This window comes from Maylandia zebra, linkage group LG14 (genome assembly GCF_041146795.1).
Source record: "Maylandia zebra isolate NMK-2024a linkage group LG14, Mzebra_GT3a, whole genome shotgun sequence".
NCBI classification, from domain to species: Eukaryota; Metazoa; Chordata; class Actinopteri; order Cichliformes; family Cichlidae; genus Maylandia; species Maylandia zebra.
Window position 1 is genome coordinate 36,308,725 of NC_135180.1, and position 17,170 is coordinate 36,325,894.

A 17,170-nucleotide genomic window follows, 5' to 3' on the forward strand; every position below is an offset into this window, starting at 1 on the left:
GAGGCAACTTACCCCTCATTAAAATCTTAGTCCTGCTGACCTCTGGTGCTTTATTTGTCAGCTTTCTGTGTCGAACAGACGAATTCTGGGGTAACATGGTGTTCGGGGTGGATTCAGAGGGTGGGGTGATGAGTGGGGTAAGATATCTTTTATTCATCAGGGAAGACAATTAAAAAAGGCTATTCTGCCTGTTGTAAAGTTTAAACTATACACAGTCTTGCATGAAGTTACTATAAAAACTCATAGAATAGTCTTATTATTATTATCTGTATTTAAGAGGCTACAATTCAGGTCTTTGTATTTGCTCTCTGTCCAGACTTCCCTGTGTTGCCCATATGGCTGCTGTTGTTAAGCACTATGTTGATCCTATCAAGAAAGATTTACTCCATATTATCCTGATTAAGTTCCAGTTTCTACTGCATAGCACTCCTGTAACTGTGAAGTTTTATGCTTGTTAGTATTAGGATTTGTTTACATGTGAATTGCACAAATTACAGCAGAATGCGTGTATTTTATGTGCAGAATATTTGGACAGTAGTATGCAGTAGTACGCTCCTGTTTCATGACCGTTTATTTATTTTTGTGGCATTTAGTCCGTCAGGTGGCCGTCCTGGGACTCTTTCTGTCCGTGCTGTTCTCGCTCTACTTGGTTCCTCTGGGAATGTACTCGCCCTGCATCAAAGAGGCGGGAACTCTGGGACCTGCCCCTACTCTCATTGGGCACAGAGGAGCTCCAATGGTGAGGCTGAATTAAACCATTATCATCTGATCTGATTTTGTTTATTCCTAAAGTAAGTTTGCAAAATATTTTAACTTGTGTGATTGTGGATTAGCCTCCCTTTGGGTAATGTACGCATCATAACGCTGACATCATCACATCAAGAATCGCAGTGCAGTTATGTAAAAATAGAAAACAATGATCCACGCTGCAGTTTCACACCTTGCATTTCCATCCACTGGGACAAATTGGACCCTTTGCCATCCTACTTATGGGGCATTTAAAAAATAAACTGCCAAACAGTTTTTTGACTTTGCCCTAAAATAAAGTCATTAAAAAAATTTCCACTTGGAGTTAAAGTGGACATTAAACACCACGTGTACAAAGATTAATTTGCACCATGAAGCCCTGCTCTCACAAACTTGCATAGATGTAACATAGCGGCTCATAGACTTACATTATATTAGAAAACCAGTGAACCTCAGTGGAAAACAAGATTAAAACTAACAAGTCTAAGAGGGTCACTTTGGTACTCCCCCTGGCTACAGCAAAGAGTTTCATGTTAAGAAACCAAAGATGTGCTGTCCACTTTCACTCTGTGTCTCCTAAACAGTCAGTGTTTCCTCGTTGTTTGGCTAGCTGTGAAACGGGAAAATCCACCTGTTGGCTGTAATGTTCATGCAGGTGGCAGCAGGGAAAGTGGATATTTGTTATTCAACATGCGTCTGAGCTTATTAACATCATAGGAGGTAAACTCTGTCGTGGAAGTAGGTTTCCATCTAAGTTAATGTCAGCTGTGACAGTTCTAACAGTTGTGCTGCTTGTTGTAGATCAGAAATAAATATAAACAGCTTATATTAAGTTGTGCCCAGTAGCTCAGCAGATACTCTAAAGCTCACGATGTAATGAGGAAAAGAAAACAGGCTGATATCCAGATTGACGTTTTGGAAACTGATTTTGCTTCTGCAGCATCCTGTGTGCAATCCTGTTAGAATATGTCTGATCAGGGCGATGGTTGGATCCTGTTAAATGCCCCAATTCTTTGATCTTTGGGCTGAAAGAAGAACAACACTTGGTGTTTAATGCTCAATCAACAATCTCTTTATACCATACAACCCTTTAGGCATAAACGTCCGGATGGGAGATTTGCACAGGAGGGTGTCCGGCAAAATCTCGAAGTGTCTGACTGTTTCTCACATTCTTATAGCTTCGGCCCCCTTCCAGACTAAGCCTAAGTTATGACCTCGGCTTCCTGTGCAGTATGTTTTGTTCTTTCTAATCAGACAAATAAGGCCATGATTCTCTGCAAACAGTATTTCTTATAAATCAGTAGTATCATGCATCATAAAACAGTGCAATATCCCCTTTGAGTTTTTCATCTCGGAATAAACAATCAGTTACAATCAAACAATCAATCTGCTGGTCCCTCTCTAGTCTAAACAAGTGTTTCAGTAACTTTCCACTAGAAGATGGTCCCCTCTTATCTACTTTCTCCCAGGCAAGCGTGAGCAAGAGTCTACAGCTTTCTACCCCCAAGGACACGTAGTCTAATGCCTTTATTTTCAGGGCCGTGTCGACTTAATACGGCACTTTATGGTTATATGGCATTTTAGTTAATATAAAGCATAGCATGGAATTCCATTCCAACAATCCCTTCTGAAATTGTTGCTTGTTTTTCTGTAGCTCGCTCCGGAGAACACTGTGATGTCTTTTGAGAAGGCAGTGGAAGCTGGAGGAGAAGGACTGGAGACTGATGTCACCATCAGGTGTGTCATCCTACTGATTTTTTTTATCTCACTCTTTTATTTATGGAGCATGTGAATTGCACACAGTAATGTCACTGCTGTAAAAACAGATAGATCTTGAATTTAATCTACAAAATTCATTATAAACTTGACTTCCTGGTTACAAGGACCAGTCTCAGTGTTACAGAGTTACTTAAAGTAAAATGTCCCAGCAGGTCTGATGGTGCTCAGGATAACTGCTGGTTCAAGCTAGTTCAGATGCACCACTTGAGCTGCGTCGTATTGTATGCCCATAACAAGCGTAGCAGTCTTTCTTTCTTAACCCTCCTGTTATGTTGGTTTCCAGGAACACCGATTATGCTCCTGGGTTAATTTGACCCGGGGCAAATTTACTCATCCAAAAGTGTCAGAAACACTGGCATTGATTATTTTACAATTTTCTTTTATAATTTTGATTTTTTTCGTTTTCTGTAATGATGCAGATGACATGTGACATCTCTTCTGTTCTGGGTCAATCTGACCCGCAACATAACAGGAGGGTTAAGCTGAAAATTTCCCATCTTTCACTCTAATATGTCAGTACTACTGCTACCTCAACCCCTCCACCACCCCAGCATCCACCTATAACCTCTGACAGGATGTGTTCTCACCAGTCATATATGCTGGCATATGCTTTATTTATCTCAGAGGCTTATTTGGTGGGTTATTTGTTTGCTGACAATAGGAAGAATCAGTGAATAAGTGTGTCTCACACCAAAAGTGTGAAAGTTTGGAACCTGGCATGTAACTTAAAATCCAGACTGCAGATGGCACGAAAAGATTGCTCATCTAAAGCCAGCCTCACATTACAGGATTACAAAAACTCATGACTGCAATCGGTGCATCCTTTGACACTGACTGTTACCTCTGGGCGTTTCTTTAATGGTAAAATGATCAGATCAGGTGATCAGTGAACTACAGCCGAGTCTCTTGAATTACACAGATCAGATGCTAGCACGCTTCTCTCATTGCTGAGGTGATTACTGCCATGCTAATCCAATTAGCGGTGAGCACTCCCGTGAGCCTACAACCAAACGTTTAGCGCCATTTTACAACCTGAAAACAGGAGGATCAGCTGCATGGCTCAACATCAGCGGGTTAGCTTAATCCAGTGCTGTTGAGTCTGGTGGTGCTTTCATAAGAATGAGTTGTATTTCTATGTTGTGCATGATACTGGGCTCCTGTTGTGTAACTACACTATATAATGTCTTTCATAAGGTGAGCTTTCTGGTAGGAGTGCAGCGATTTCTTTTTTTTATTTTTTTATTCCTTCAGCCACATCAACAGATTTGTGAAAGAGGATTGAAGCTCAATAAGTGCAACTTACTGAGAGTCTGCAGGGCAGATTCTGGGGTTCAGTTTGTATCATAAATCTACATATTGTTGTTATGAAGTCATATTATCAGTGCTGACCAGTGAATCTGGTCATCCTTACTGCCTCTTCACTTCCTCTTCCCTTGTATCACTTACCCTTCATCTTGGAGTCCTACTTTTCCTTCTTGAATCCTCGTGTTGTGACTCACTGAATATTTCTTTCTGTCTGTAGTTTTGATGGTGTTCCCTTCCTGATGCACGACTCCACCCTGAAGAGGACCACTAACATCGCGGAGGTTTTCCCAAACAGGACACACCTCGACGCCTCCATGTTCACTTGGACCGAGCTGCAGCAGTTGAACGCTGGTGATTGGTTCTTATCGGTATGACCAGCACGCACGCAGCTCAACACAGAGCAACAGCAGCATGTTGTTGGCTTAGAAATGCATCATCTGTACAGAAACTACTGAAGAAACACATTCCTACAGATATTTAGAATTCACAAATGTTGTTTGAGTTCCTGCTGGCAGTGACCAACAGATAAACAACTAAGCCAAAGAAAAAGACAGAAAATGTCCCTCTAAGTTAAGAGCAGGTGAAATTCAACCTGATTTTTTTCCTCTCACCATCACTCTGCTTCTCACTTGCAGAGGGATCCGTTTGGCACCGTGTCATCCCTCTCTGCGGCAGACCGCTCCCAGGCCCAGAACCAGTCTATTCCCTCACTGGTCCAGTTCCTGGAGGTAGCAGCCCGAAGTGGTAGACTCGTACTGTTCGACCTGCGCAGGCCACCGCTTGGACACCCATACAGTCTGTCATACATCAACACCACTCTACAGGTGGTACAGGCCCACATCAACTCCTCGCAGGTAACTGATCAGGATTAATGTATCTGCACTTTGATTTAAAGATAACGTTAAATTGGTTTAATGGGGATATTTTTGGTTTCAGTCTAGTGCCGTTCTGCAAACACAATCAGTGCATTTATTTTTCCTATTGTTAATTTTTCCTGGTGTTGTTTGCTCACTGTGTTATGTGTGGCTGTAGGTCCTGTGGCTGCCATCTGAAGACAGGGACCAGGTCCAGGCTGTGGACCCACACCTGCAGCAGACCTCTGGAGAAAAGGCTTCTATCCAGGAGTTGACAGACGGACACATCACCAGACTGAACCTGCACTACAGCACCATGTCTCAGCAACAGATCCGGTACAGAGCTGATAAACGGCATACATTAAACGTCTGTCTTAGGCAGTTTTAATTAAAGATTGTTAATCACTGCAGCGGTAATTATTTCAGAGTTTCTTCAGATTTAGGTTGTATTCGTGTCAGGAGAGGCCACATGCTCACACTCATGAATTATTAACCAATACCAGGGCTGTTAATGATTTGAATTGTCATTTTAACTTGCATAAATTACTCAAACAACACATTAAAGATAAAACAAATATTAACCAACACAATTTTAATTGTGAGTTTAATTATAATCAAGCAGATATAAATAATAGCATTCATTTGAATGTATTGGCTGTCATCTTTGTGACAAACAAACAGCAACACAATCAGCTGCTTCTTCAGGTTTTGCCTGACCCGATGTCCTGGTGATGGAAGTTCTGCTCTGTGTTTCTTCTTTTTATGCACTGCAGAAAAACTATTCATGCAAAATCTGATTTCTAAAATACAAATTAAACATAGTTATTTGTACAAGTCTGTAAGTTCAGACTAGAAAAACAACAACAGATATAATGGCCTGCACATAGTTCAAACATTCAATTATGCAATCACATCCATCTAGTGGCAAAACAACCCTATTTATACCAACTGAGAGAAACTTGACATTTTGAATTGGTCTCTTGTGTTTGTGCATGTGTGCAGTTATGTAACCCAGATACAGATGGACGCAGCTTCCTCAGTGACTCCATCTCGGTGCTTGTAGAACAACCTCAGGGAAGTGAGAGGGAGATAAAGGGCAGGTGTGAGAGATGCTCATCGCCGAAGTGAGGAGAGGAAAGTGTGGATAAAGAGGAATTTGTTCAGTAGAGGCGTGAAGGAAGCAGTGGAGGAGGTACAGACGGGTCCAGCTGAGAGGAGAATAAGAGAGGGAGGTAGTTGTACATTAACAGTAGCTGTGGGAGAACAATCTGGAAAGAAAGATGGAGTGACTCACATACAGACAGTTTTCAACACAACTTACACAGGCGACTGAAATAATCTTCCACTGTTACAACTGATTCATCTTCATGAAAACGTTTCAACTGTTATTTGTCACCAACGGTGACGGGTGGAATGAGTCATACTGTTATTGCCTGATAGGTTTTAATCAGAGCATAAAGCATGCGGTCAAACTTTTACAAGTCTTTTACAGGCCACTGACTCACTGGAAAAACTGCAGTAGAATGTATGAATACCAGAGTTAAACTTAACAGCTTTCTTTTTCATCAGTAACAGTCTTTCATTAAATTTAAGGCTGCAAATGTGTGGAAAAGTTAATCCCTCAGAAGCCCACGTCTTTGTTGGTATGAGCGTGCATTAGTGCAGATGGAATTGGCAGCTTGCACATTTGGAAAAGCCCGATCAATGCTAACAGGTTTCAGAGCAGCATGCGCTCCCATCCAGGCGATGTCTCTTTGTCAGAGAAGGCTTGGCATGCTAAACTGCATCTCTCTCTCTCTCTCTCTCTCCCCCCCCCCCCCCCCCCCCCCCAGAAAGTACCAGTCAGTGAACATCAGCACTAACCTGTATGTGATCAGCCAGCCTTGGCTCTACACACTGGCCTGGTGTGCTGGAGCGCAGTCCGTGACCACCAACTCCATCCACATCCTGTCCAACATCAACAAGCCGCTGTTCCTGATGGTGAGCAGATTCAAACCTCCAATTCTTTTATGAGACAGTCATATTAGACTTTATTAACCTCCTAGGACCTGGCGTCCACATATGTGGACATCAAATGTTGGTTGTCTAGGCCAAAATACTACATTTTGCTCTACAAGGGCCTGATATCTAGGGATGGGTATCGTTTAGGTTTTATCTGATACCGGTGCCAAACCGGTAGTTTTGAAACGGTGCCGGTGCTTAAAGAATGGAGAACACAAACTTTGTCCAAAAACCTCTCATGTTCAGCTGTTTGTTTTTTTTTTTTTGTTTTTTTTTTTTGTAAAAAGATAGCAATGTTAGCCTTTTCTGCAGCTATAGGGCATATATGGTATCACTCTTGGCTGGAAGCAGTGCTTAAACAATGGAAAAAACACAAAACTTGTCCTAAACCTCTCATGTTCAGCTGTTTTCCACTTTTTCTTTGGTCATTTTAGTCTTTTTGGCCAGGGTGAAGGGAGTATCTGCCATCAAACAAGAAGACGGCCGCATGTAACTACGACGGTGTTTGCTAGTTCACCTTACATGCATTAATTTAATAAATAAAATAAATTACACACGAACAACATTAAGCTACTCACCCAGAGAAGAACGGCTGCTGCTGCATCATCATCCGTCATCATTTCTGCTACACTGGCAGGGCTAGGGGCCAGGACTCTCCTCTTCAGGTTCTTGGGGGATGTTGCTAACTCTGGGTCCGATAACAGGCAACCCACCCGCAGTAGATGTGCTCGCTGTGAGGTCTGGCAGCAAGCTATCAAATACGGGTGCATTTCTCGGCTTTTAAAAAAACGCTATGCGTCGCCAGGTATTTCATCGGATTTGAGGTGTTGCCTCCTTTGACAGTATCACAGTATCAGCTTAAAGCACTTGTTGCAGGCAGCTGAGTTTGCATCTTTTGCTGTGAAGTACAGCCAGACTTTTGACCGCTTGGCCTTGGGCATTTTTAATCTGTAGCTCTGCCCTAAAAGAACGTATGTACCTAGGCCCGCCTACTATCCTTGGAAAGGTAAAATGATTGGCTAGAATCCAAAGTGTATGACATCTCAAGAAAAAAAGCACCGAAATGTGCGCTGCTTTTTGGTCTGGTTACTACCGTTTATGTCAGAACCAGTGCCATCATGGCACCGGATACGGTACCCATCCCTACTGATATCCACTTACGAGGACATTATACTACCACTGTTCTATCGAAATTTAAAATGAATGTACTCATATGTGGATGTCAGACCCTTGTAGAGCAAAATAAGGTAAAAAGATAATTCTTTGTTTTTCCATTCATCGGGTCCCAATCAGCCCAAATAGAAAAGATAAATTAAAAATGCATGCCGTGAAAGAGTTCGGGTCTTAGGAGGTTAAAGAAACCAGAAGGCTCTTAGAACTTAGAAACTGTTAAAAGTAATAGGATTGGTTACAAGCATGCTTCATTAAAGAGTTATTCACAAGCTGGCACCACATACTCTGTTAGATATGAAAGCATTTGTAGAAGATAATGGCAGATTGTGTAAGGATGAACTGAGGCTGCGGTTTGGTGAAGGCCTGTGAGGGGACTGGCAGCAGCTCCCGAGGAGACAGATCCCCATGTGCTAATGACAGAGAAGCAGAAGGGAAGTGTCTGAGCTGTGGTCCCTCTCCTTAGTTTCAGATAATTACCTTCCATTATGCCTGATGAAAACAGTTTTTAGGCTTGTGTCAGCAAGCTTCAGGTAAGGCTCTGAGTAATTCACTAAAAACGTCTAAAATTTGTTGTTATCCACTGAAGCTTGTGCAGCAGGTGTCGTGTGTGTTTGGAGATTGTACCTGTGAGCATTTGATTACATAAACCTTCTCTCCTGCTCCAGCTCCAGTGTAATTATTATTTTAATAAGAGTGTTCAGTCCGTTTACCATCACTGTGTTGAATAATCGTATTAATGCTCAGTCTCCTCCATCTGTGACCCAACAAATCTCAGAACTCTTTGTTTAATAAATGTAATAAATCCTTTTATTGTGTCTCTCTAGACCCCAGAGGAATATAGTCTGATGTGGATTCTTACTGATGTGGTGTCAGCCTTCCTCATCACTGCAATTTTCATATTCCACTGGTAGGAACACACACACACACACACACACACACACACACACACACACACACACACACACACGAGCCCGTTCAGCTATCTTAGTGAGGACCTTCATTGACATATTAATGGTTTCCCTAACCCTAACCATTAAAAATGAATGCCTAACCCTAACCCTAAACCTAACCATAACCTGTGCATAAGCTGTGCTGGGCTGAGTCGGTGTGGCTCACTTTTGTGGAAGCAAACATTTTGTTTCTTCACACAAAAATAATATCGGAATATTTTTTCGTTCAGCTTCAAGAGATCCTAAAATTATGTTTTAATATTCTGCGTCTAATTATTTACTTTAATCTCTTCTTCAAATAATAATTATCTTCAAGTATAATATTTTTAAAATATTATAAAAATGACAATAAAGCCACATTGATTATATTTATTGATATTTGCACACATTTCACAGTATGTGACGCTCGGCGGGTTTTCTCTTGATGTAAGATGTCAGTTTCATTTAAAGATTTATTAACTTTGATTATCTGTCTAGTCATACATTACGAAGTAATGAGCTACTAAGAACAGCATTAATAATGATAAATGCTCCTTTTTATCTAAAGAAGCTGCCTTTTTTGTGCTTTCAAATATTCAGCCACGATTTGTTTTATCAACTCAAACTGAATTTGTCATGAGATTGTGTTCACAGCGAGATCACGAGGGGTTAATTTAGATCTGAACTCAAGCACAGCTTTTTCAGGTTAGCTATTTGTGACTATAACTAGCAGCCCTTAGACTGAGGATATGAAGAGAGTTGGAGTCTTTCCTGTCACACAGACGATGCTCTTCACCACAAAGAAAATCCTCTGTGGTTTTATTTGTACTTTTTTTTCTGCGTTGCCCCTTTCATCATCTGCTCCTTCCTTCACTCTTTGTATAGGCGGGCTTCAGTTGAGGCTCGCCCAGACCTCCTCTCACATGTGTACACATCAAAGCTGCTACATGCAGCAGCCTCAAAGCACAGTGGTAAACACAGCAGCACACCAGGTTACGCTCTGCTGCTCTGATCTCTGTTTGCGGTGTGTGTGTGACAGGTGGAGAGAGCGAGGCCTGCCCTTCTGGTCCGGCAGCCGGCAGACTCACGAGAATGGACCATACAGCAAGTTCAGGACAGGTATAACAACGTTTTTCTTGTACACAGTGCTGGATAAATGTGAAACATCAACTTTCAGCAGATTACACACGTGTTCCAGTAACTTTGTCATGCTTTGTCCCCGTCATGGCTGATATTACCTGTTTTCTGTGATACGTTGAAGTGTCCTTGGGCAAATACTGAACGCTTTATTTCCCCTGATGCTTCCATTATTGTGTGACTCTGTGAGTGAACGTTAAGGTTCAAAGGTCAAAGTTCTGCATGATTGGTGAATCTGCAACTAGACAAGACAAACTGATGAAAACAGATGTAAACATCTGTGTCACTTTCATCCCGGCTGAGGTTTAGCTTAGACTTTAAAGGTGCTGCTAGTCTACATTCATTGAAGACTGTGTTACATATTCAGGGGTTTTTACTACATGGAAATTAAATGTTTGGTGATGTTGTCATAAAATTAGGTTGTCCTTTTTAAAAAAAATTTAATTTGGTATTTCATTGATTTACACGTCATACTCATATTTGGTTGGTGAACGGTCAGAAATGTGAGGAAAACACTCAGATTTCTGCCAGTAGTGATAGTCTCACAGCCTTCACTTTGTTCAGTGATCGTGCTTAACGGCTGAAATAGTCACCCACACAGTGCTGTTGTAGCTTCTTATGTAGCAGGCTAGCCACCAAGACTGTAGCTATTTCATGAAAACATCTGTGCATGCAGTGATCTCCTGCTGTGTGTCGTATGTGTCATGTGTGTCAGACTCCGCCGAGATCATCTGTGTTCGCTGGAGCACTCTTCACTCTGACCCTCCTCCTGGAGCCCTTGTCTCCCTCCCCCTGGTCTTCAACCCATGACCCCCCGCATGTCAGCCCTGCATGTCGTCCCTCCAAGAACCTTGTATGAGTCATGAACCCTGTTTTTAATGTGCATCTTTCTGTGTTTCCTGCTGAAAAACTGCTTTCCATCATCCATGGAAATCATATGAAACTCTGTGAAACTACAAAGATCATTAGCTGTTATGAAAGTTTTTAAAAAGTTCAAGAACATAGCCCCTTAAAATTAAAAAGACAGTTCAAGATCATCTTGTCGTGCACCTCCGAACTGTTTCAGTGCAGCTGCTGTTTTTAGATCACTCTGCAGATTCAGTCCTTCTCTGTGAGCGCTGCCACGTTAAAACAGCACTCCTTCAATTTTGGTTTTTATTCTAAGGAAGTGCCTGAAGTTTCACTGAGGCAGAGCTGGTGAAAAGGGTGGAAGAGGAGGAATAAACATCGCCTCTGTTCTGTTCTCCCTCAAACACCTCAGGATGTTAGACTACAGTCTTTTTTGGAGGGGCGGTGCCTCTGATCTCTGTTTACACCTGATCTAGTGCCTTTACGTTTGCACACTGTGGACTTGTCAGTTTAAAAAAATGTTGACAATGGCTCGGTCATATCTGGACACCCAGCTCTTATGATAACGATCTTTCACTGACAGTGTCAGTCTGAAACAGAAGTTGTTTGCTCTCTCCGTCCTCGCTGACATTGCAGACTGCCGAGGTGGTCACAATAAGGATAATTTGAAGCATTAGCGTTTTTTAGGTGGTAGTTATATCTGAAAAAGATCCTCACTACCATTTGTCACATCAGCAGTTCTTTTGACTTCACTGTCAGATGAAGACTCTTCATGATGTGACACAAAATTTCTTTTCTTCGCAAAAAGTTCCACGAGCACATCTCCTCCATCCCCTCATCACACTCTGGAGTTTTTAATGTGTGACACTGAAACGGCCCAAACAGGATGTGGTTCCCTTTGAAAGAATTTTGTTTTGTGACTTTGTTCTGCAGTAAATGACTTCCTACTGAAAGGACTGGAAATAAGAAAAAAGTAATTTATTACTCATTGTGCAGCTGCATATGGCAGTAATATGTGATTTGCCAGAATATTGGAGTTTGTGTCACAGCACGCTGTTTGAGACCCGCTGCTGTACAATAATTACAAATTGGAAAATAATGATCTGCAGGATTTGTGCTTGTGTATCATGCACTTACCTCAGTAGTGTACCCCGTCATTTATGCTGTCCTTCCTTCTTTCCTTAAGTCCTCTGACCTCCAGTTTCACCTTTGTATTAATTCCCACCATGCTGACACCATGTGACAGTATAAACTGTTGTCGTGAACTCACTGAACACTGTTTGGGTTTTTCTGTTTTGCAGAGCTCAGCGATGTTTGGTCCATCTCCAGCGTCACTGTCCGGCCTGATTTACGGAGCATGCCTACTTCACCCAGCACCCCTCACCTGCCCACCATCACAGAGGAGTGAGAGGGAGGGAGATTAAAAAAGGAAGGTGCAAGTCAGGAAAGGACAGATAAGAGATGGAAAAAGTCCTTGTTGAGAGTGTGATGAAGGCCTGTCAAACTCTCTGATCTTAAGCTTTTGTTATTTAATTATTGTTGCTTATAATAGTCAGTCTATTACTTAGCATCAGTTTAACACCCACAAAATCGATGTGGATTGATGGGACTTGACAGTGTGAGCAGCCAACACAGCATTTGTCTTCACATTTTGATGGAAAACTCCGAGCAGTGCACAGAAATTTGTGACACCACCTTTTAACAAACAAATGAAAACTAAAAATGTTTGGAAGTCATGACAGAGAGAGCAGAAAGTAGACGGCACACTCTATTCTCCATCTGTCATCCTCTCGGTCTGTGGGTGGGCCGCCTGTGGAAGACGAACAGCTGGAAATAAAAAGCCTTCATTCATTTCCCATCAGAGATGAAGCAAATGGAGTGTGGACACGCGCCCTGGGGTGTCCGTTTCCATACTGTAATCTCATGATGCCATTAAATTCCTCAAAGTGAGGACAGTTAAAGACGAGACCAGAGGATGAGGACGTTTTCATTTCTGGTCATTCGGCACGGTGAACGAACAAAATAATGAACGTCTGCAGCTGCAGTGATCCATCAGTCACCTTTGTGCGTCTGCTCGCTGATGAAGGACCGAATGTTGATCAGAGACGCTCTGTGATAAACTGTAAACACAGAAGAAATGAAATGGACTCTTACATATGAGCTGTGCTTTTTCATTTTCAGCTGTACAGACATCAGGTGCATCAGACAAAAACCTTAAACCATGTCTTAAATGATCATTTGTGTGTCTGAATTGCTAGATTCAGTGTGTGAACTCGACACTGTTGGACTGACAGAAAGAATGTAAACCAAAGGCTCGGGAAGGGTACAGTTCATCTGTGTACTAAAGTGAATGTAATATTAAGTTTCCAAAAAGTATGCAGATTTTTGGCTGTATGTCCAACATGACATTTTTCCCAGGGTCAGATCTGTTTTACCACCGTGGGGAAAAAGTCATTTAAATTAGTTTATATATACATATATCTCTATATATTGCTGGTTAGCTTAATCTATAAGTACTATAGCATAATTAATCAGTAGGTTTATTTTTTTATAGTAATAGTCTAAACCTGCAATTAATAACTAGAGCTTTAAGATAAATGTAGTGGTTTAAACGTCCTACTGTAGGCTCCCCCTGCATGCTGCAGGCATCACTGCTCGAGAGAGACGGCGGCTGCTGTCAGCCTGCAGAGGTTTACAAGGAATCTGCAAAATGTAATGATGGTGACAAACTAAACATTCAGTTTGTCTGCATCCAATCAGCTTTTGTTTTATCTTATTTCAGTCGCTCTGTCACCGTGTCAAACACACCTGGCGGTGGATGGTACCAGGTGTGAAGTTAGTTTTGTAGATCAAGGACTCTCATTGGCTTTTTACCTGTACTGGTTTTGAATGTGATTGGGTCAACGTGCCACTCACAGCCCTTCATCTTTGCTGTGTGTGTGTGTGTGTGTGTGTGTGTGTGTGTGTGTGTGTGTGTGTGTGTGTGTGTGTTTTTTAAGTCTTTTACAGTTTATGGATCCATCAGTTTGCTGGGGTCCACTTTGGTCCAGGTGATGTAAATTTTCTTATCTGATATAAAGCAGGAGTCTCCGTGTGGAGGCCTGCGGGGGCGGTTGGGCAGACTTTGAGCAGACTTCAGAGACATTATGAATGAACACCGCTCTGTGATGTCTGCAGCTGACTGTGTATATTCCCCACCACTGCTCTTCACTCAGATTCAAACCCAAGTCTGCTTCAGTTTGTCAAAACAATCACTCTCACAAGCTTTTGAAAACCCCTCTTGCAATGCAGAGAGGTTTATAAGTTTAGTGGCTTGACTGAAGCAATTCAAATGAACAGAGTCGCACCTCTTCCAGGTTAGGTGATCACATGGTTAAACAGACCTGATGTTGGGGGTTATTGTGGAGCAGGCGCTGCAGAGCCACCAAGAACAAACTTGTTTATGGTGTTGTGTTGAGTAAAGTGGGGGCTGAATCTAAATCTAAGCTCCTAAATCCTTTTAACCGTCCGCATGGCTCTATTTTAGTCACACTGCCTCCCTCATTGCCTCTCCTTTCAGCAGCCTTGTGGACTTTCTTTGATGTGAGAATACTGACTGCAAGAAAAGTCTGTTTGTTAGTAAAACGTGCCAGCGGCACAAACTGCCCGACACGCGGGGTTTTTTTTTTTAAAACTTGCTGCTGGTAATTTTATTTTGGTGTCTCATCAGTGCCAAGTGTGGTATCAGTGTCAGAGAAACCAGACTACTTTAATGAGGTGATAAGTGCAGTATCAGCGTTGTCTTCAAATATATACCCAGTATTTCCTGGCTACACACTGAATCTGTACTGTGTTGTCTTAACTTAAACTGATTTCAGCGATGAAATGCAGAGCGTCTTGTCAGCTTTGCAGGGTGATGCGGCCTTGGCTTTTCTGCTGTAAGCGGATTTGTTTTTCATCACTTTGATCGCACATCATACGTAAATGTGCCGGATTCTTATTTAGAAAATACAAAATAGTTTCTAAAAATTCTCCAATGGTGACTCATTATGCTAAAAGTGCAGTCTTTGCTACAAGCACATGTTTAATGGACCAATTTCTGTGTGGAAATGTGAGTAAAAACAAAACACTGGAAACCTGTCGACTTGGCGTAAAAAGTAATTTGCTGCTGTTTTTTTTTCTTTTTTTGTACCTCCAGTGCTTTTATCCATCCTTTATTTGCCAACTCCCGTCTGCAGTGCTTTATGTCAGTGTCTGCAGGCTCAGCTCTAAACATTCAGGGTGAAGAGCAACAGGACAGAGACAGTTTTGTTAGCTTTGACCAATCTTGTATGTTACTCCCCTCCTGTCCCCTAATCAGGGTCGTAACACTGATAATGAGAAGTAAATTAAGTGTCTCGTGTCTTAATTAAGGCACAAAATAAGACTTTGTACCCCTCAGCAGTAAAAGCCTGATGGGACGTTATCGTCACCCTGCCGGGCAGGCCGGTGGCATGGACACAGTTTGTGAATGGAGGAGAACGAAGCAACATTGTTACCACGGGTGCATCTTCTGAGAGGTTGAGGGTAACGCTGGCAGCTGTCATTATTTTCCTATAGTGTTAAAATCTGCACAGTTTTCAGTAAATTCCCAGCTGCAGACTTCAGTAAATGATAATTCATTTAAGTACTCTCCTCCAAAAATCTTCAAAAAAGTCAGAATTAAACAGGACAGCTGAAATCTACCACTTATATATGCAACGAGGCAGTTGAAGTCTGACACCAGGTGTCCTTAGCAAATTCAAACGGTAGTTTTCAAAAGAGGGTTTTGTGCCAAATTTCTCCAATTTTAATCAATTCATAGATTTGAATAAATGATTTTGTTGGAAACTTGGAGCTGCTCTCGAGCAGACTTGCAGCTTTCCCTGTTCTGCACCACACTGGACTCCCATGTTGGGCCCACAGAGGGCTGGGTTTGGTCCAGCAGAGGGCAGGGAGACACAAGACCTCCGAATGATTAGAGCTCAAACAGTCACGATGCACTGTAATCTGAATGTGTAGTTGGTGTTTGACAGTGGCTGATCTGCTGTGTAAGCTTGATGTTTTAACTAGTTTCTGTAAACAGCCGTTTTTAGTTGAGTAATACTCGAGCATCCAGAGGAACTGCTGGAATTTCACAGGACAGGCAGCAAACAAACAGCATCAAAGAAATCTGTGTAATACGTTTATCAACATGCTAATTGCAAATAAAATCTACTCAAAATCATAAAAACGTAGTTGATATTTTGTGACTTTTGACCAAAGAAAGCTACGAGAGTAGCTTTGTGCGATTGATGCCTGAAAATCCAGTCCATCCTATTCGTCTTACGGTGCTTTGCTGGTTATAGCATTTATGACGAGACCCGGATTCTTCATACAGAAATAATTATCCACTAATCATTAATGGGTTTTAAAAAAATCGATTGTTACCACCAATAATGGGCGGACAGACGTGTTTAAGTCGGCATGTGTTTGAGAAAGCCCCTTTTATGCCAGTTTTTCAGTTAAGAAAAAAGTCAACAAGCAGCTGGGCACACAGCGCCATCAGCAGGCAGTCGGGTCGTCGCACTTTGGCCCAGCAGTGGGCCCGTTTTACAAGCAACTCTTACAGTTTATGCTAGAGACAAAATTCAAATGGTTCCTGAAAGATGAGAACTGTCCAGCCAAAACTACAAAATGAATTCAGGCATCCTGTTTGATACTTTAGGTGATAAAGTTTAAGACTCACTGAGACTTCAGGCCTCTCCGGGTTGAGGGGTTAAACCGTCCAAAACAGGCCACCTTTAATAAAGACTGATGATCTGGATTATCTGGTGCTTGGAAAGATTTCGTTTCGTAGTCAGTGCAGCGTCTCTGCTTTGCTGTCTTCATTCCTGCAGGAGTGCAAACATTTTTAAGCGGGTACAACTGAGGCTGTCTGTTAGTTGTTTGGTTCGTCGATCCTGGAGGGGTCCTGTCTGCACACAGAGGTTCTGTTCATTGGCTGCTCTTTAAATGTGACTCATCTTTTAATGTTACGGATGTAAGAGACATTTACAGGCAAAGTGGGACCTCTGAGGTGTTAAATGATAAAAGTCACTGAAAAGAGCGAGAGCATCAAATCTTATGTATCGCTTAGTGTTGTTTTTGAATAATGAGCTTCACACTTGGTGCTGAGAAGTGATCTGTGATATAATGTAATATTATAAAACTAGTATCATAGTTCAGATGCTAATCTTTCAAAATGTTAAATATGTTCTGGTTTTTTTACATTGTGCTGTTCTGACCTGCAATATTTTATTTTAAAGGAAATTATTTTGCTTTACTGTAACTTATCTGATGAAATGCTGCCGTCACCTGGTATTAAACATTACAAACAGAAGGTTTGATTCTTGAATTTTACAGACACGCAGTACAAAG

At 41.8% G+C, this 17,170-nt stretch overlaps 1 protein-coding gene across 2 annotated transcripts in view; it reads left to right on the forward strand.

Moving 5' to 3' along the window:
- LOC101483676 (glycerophosphodiester phosphodiesterase domain-containing protein 5) overlaps nt 1-17,132 on the forward strand; it is an 83,340-nt gene extending 66,208 nt beyond the window's left edge. The window contains exons 9-18 of one of the 2 annotated variants that reach the window (XM_076873453.1): nt 594-739; nt 2,402-2,484; nt 4,049-4,199; nt 4,467-4,685; nt 4,864-5,021; nt 6,518-6,665; nt 8,684-8,766; nt 9,828-9,907; nt 10,641-10,778; nt 12,076-17,132. In XM_076873453.1, the coding sequence (XP_076729568.1) occupies nt 594-739; nt 2,402-2,484; nt 4,049-4,199; nt 4,467-4,685; nt 4,864-5,021; nt 6,518-6,665; nt 8,684-8,766; nt 9,828-9,907; nt 10,641-10,735 (1,163 nt within the window). In that variant the 3' untranslated portion in view covers nt 10,736-10,778; nt 12,076-17,132. The remainder of the gene's footprint in view (nt 1-593; nt 740-2,401; nt 2,485-4,048; nt 4,200-4,466; nt 4,686-4,863; nt 5,022-6,517; nt 6,666-8,683; nt 8,767-9,827; nt 9,908-10,640; nt 10,779-12,075) is intronic. The other variant, XM_076873452.1, reaches the window with a different exon arrangement.
- Nucleotides 17,133-17,170: the final 38 nt, after the last annotated feature.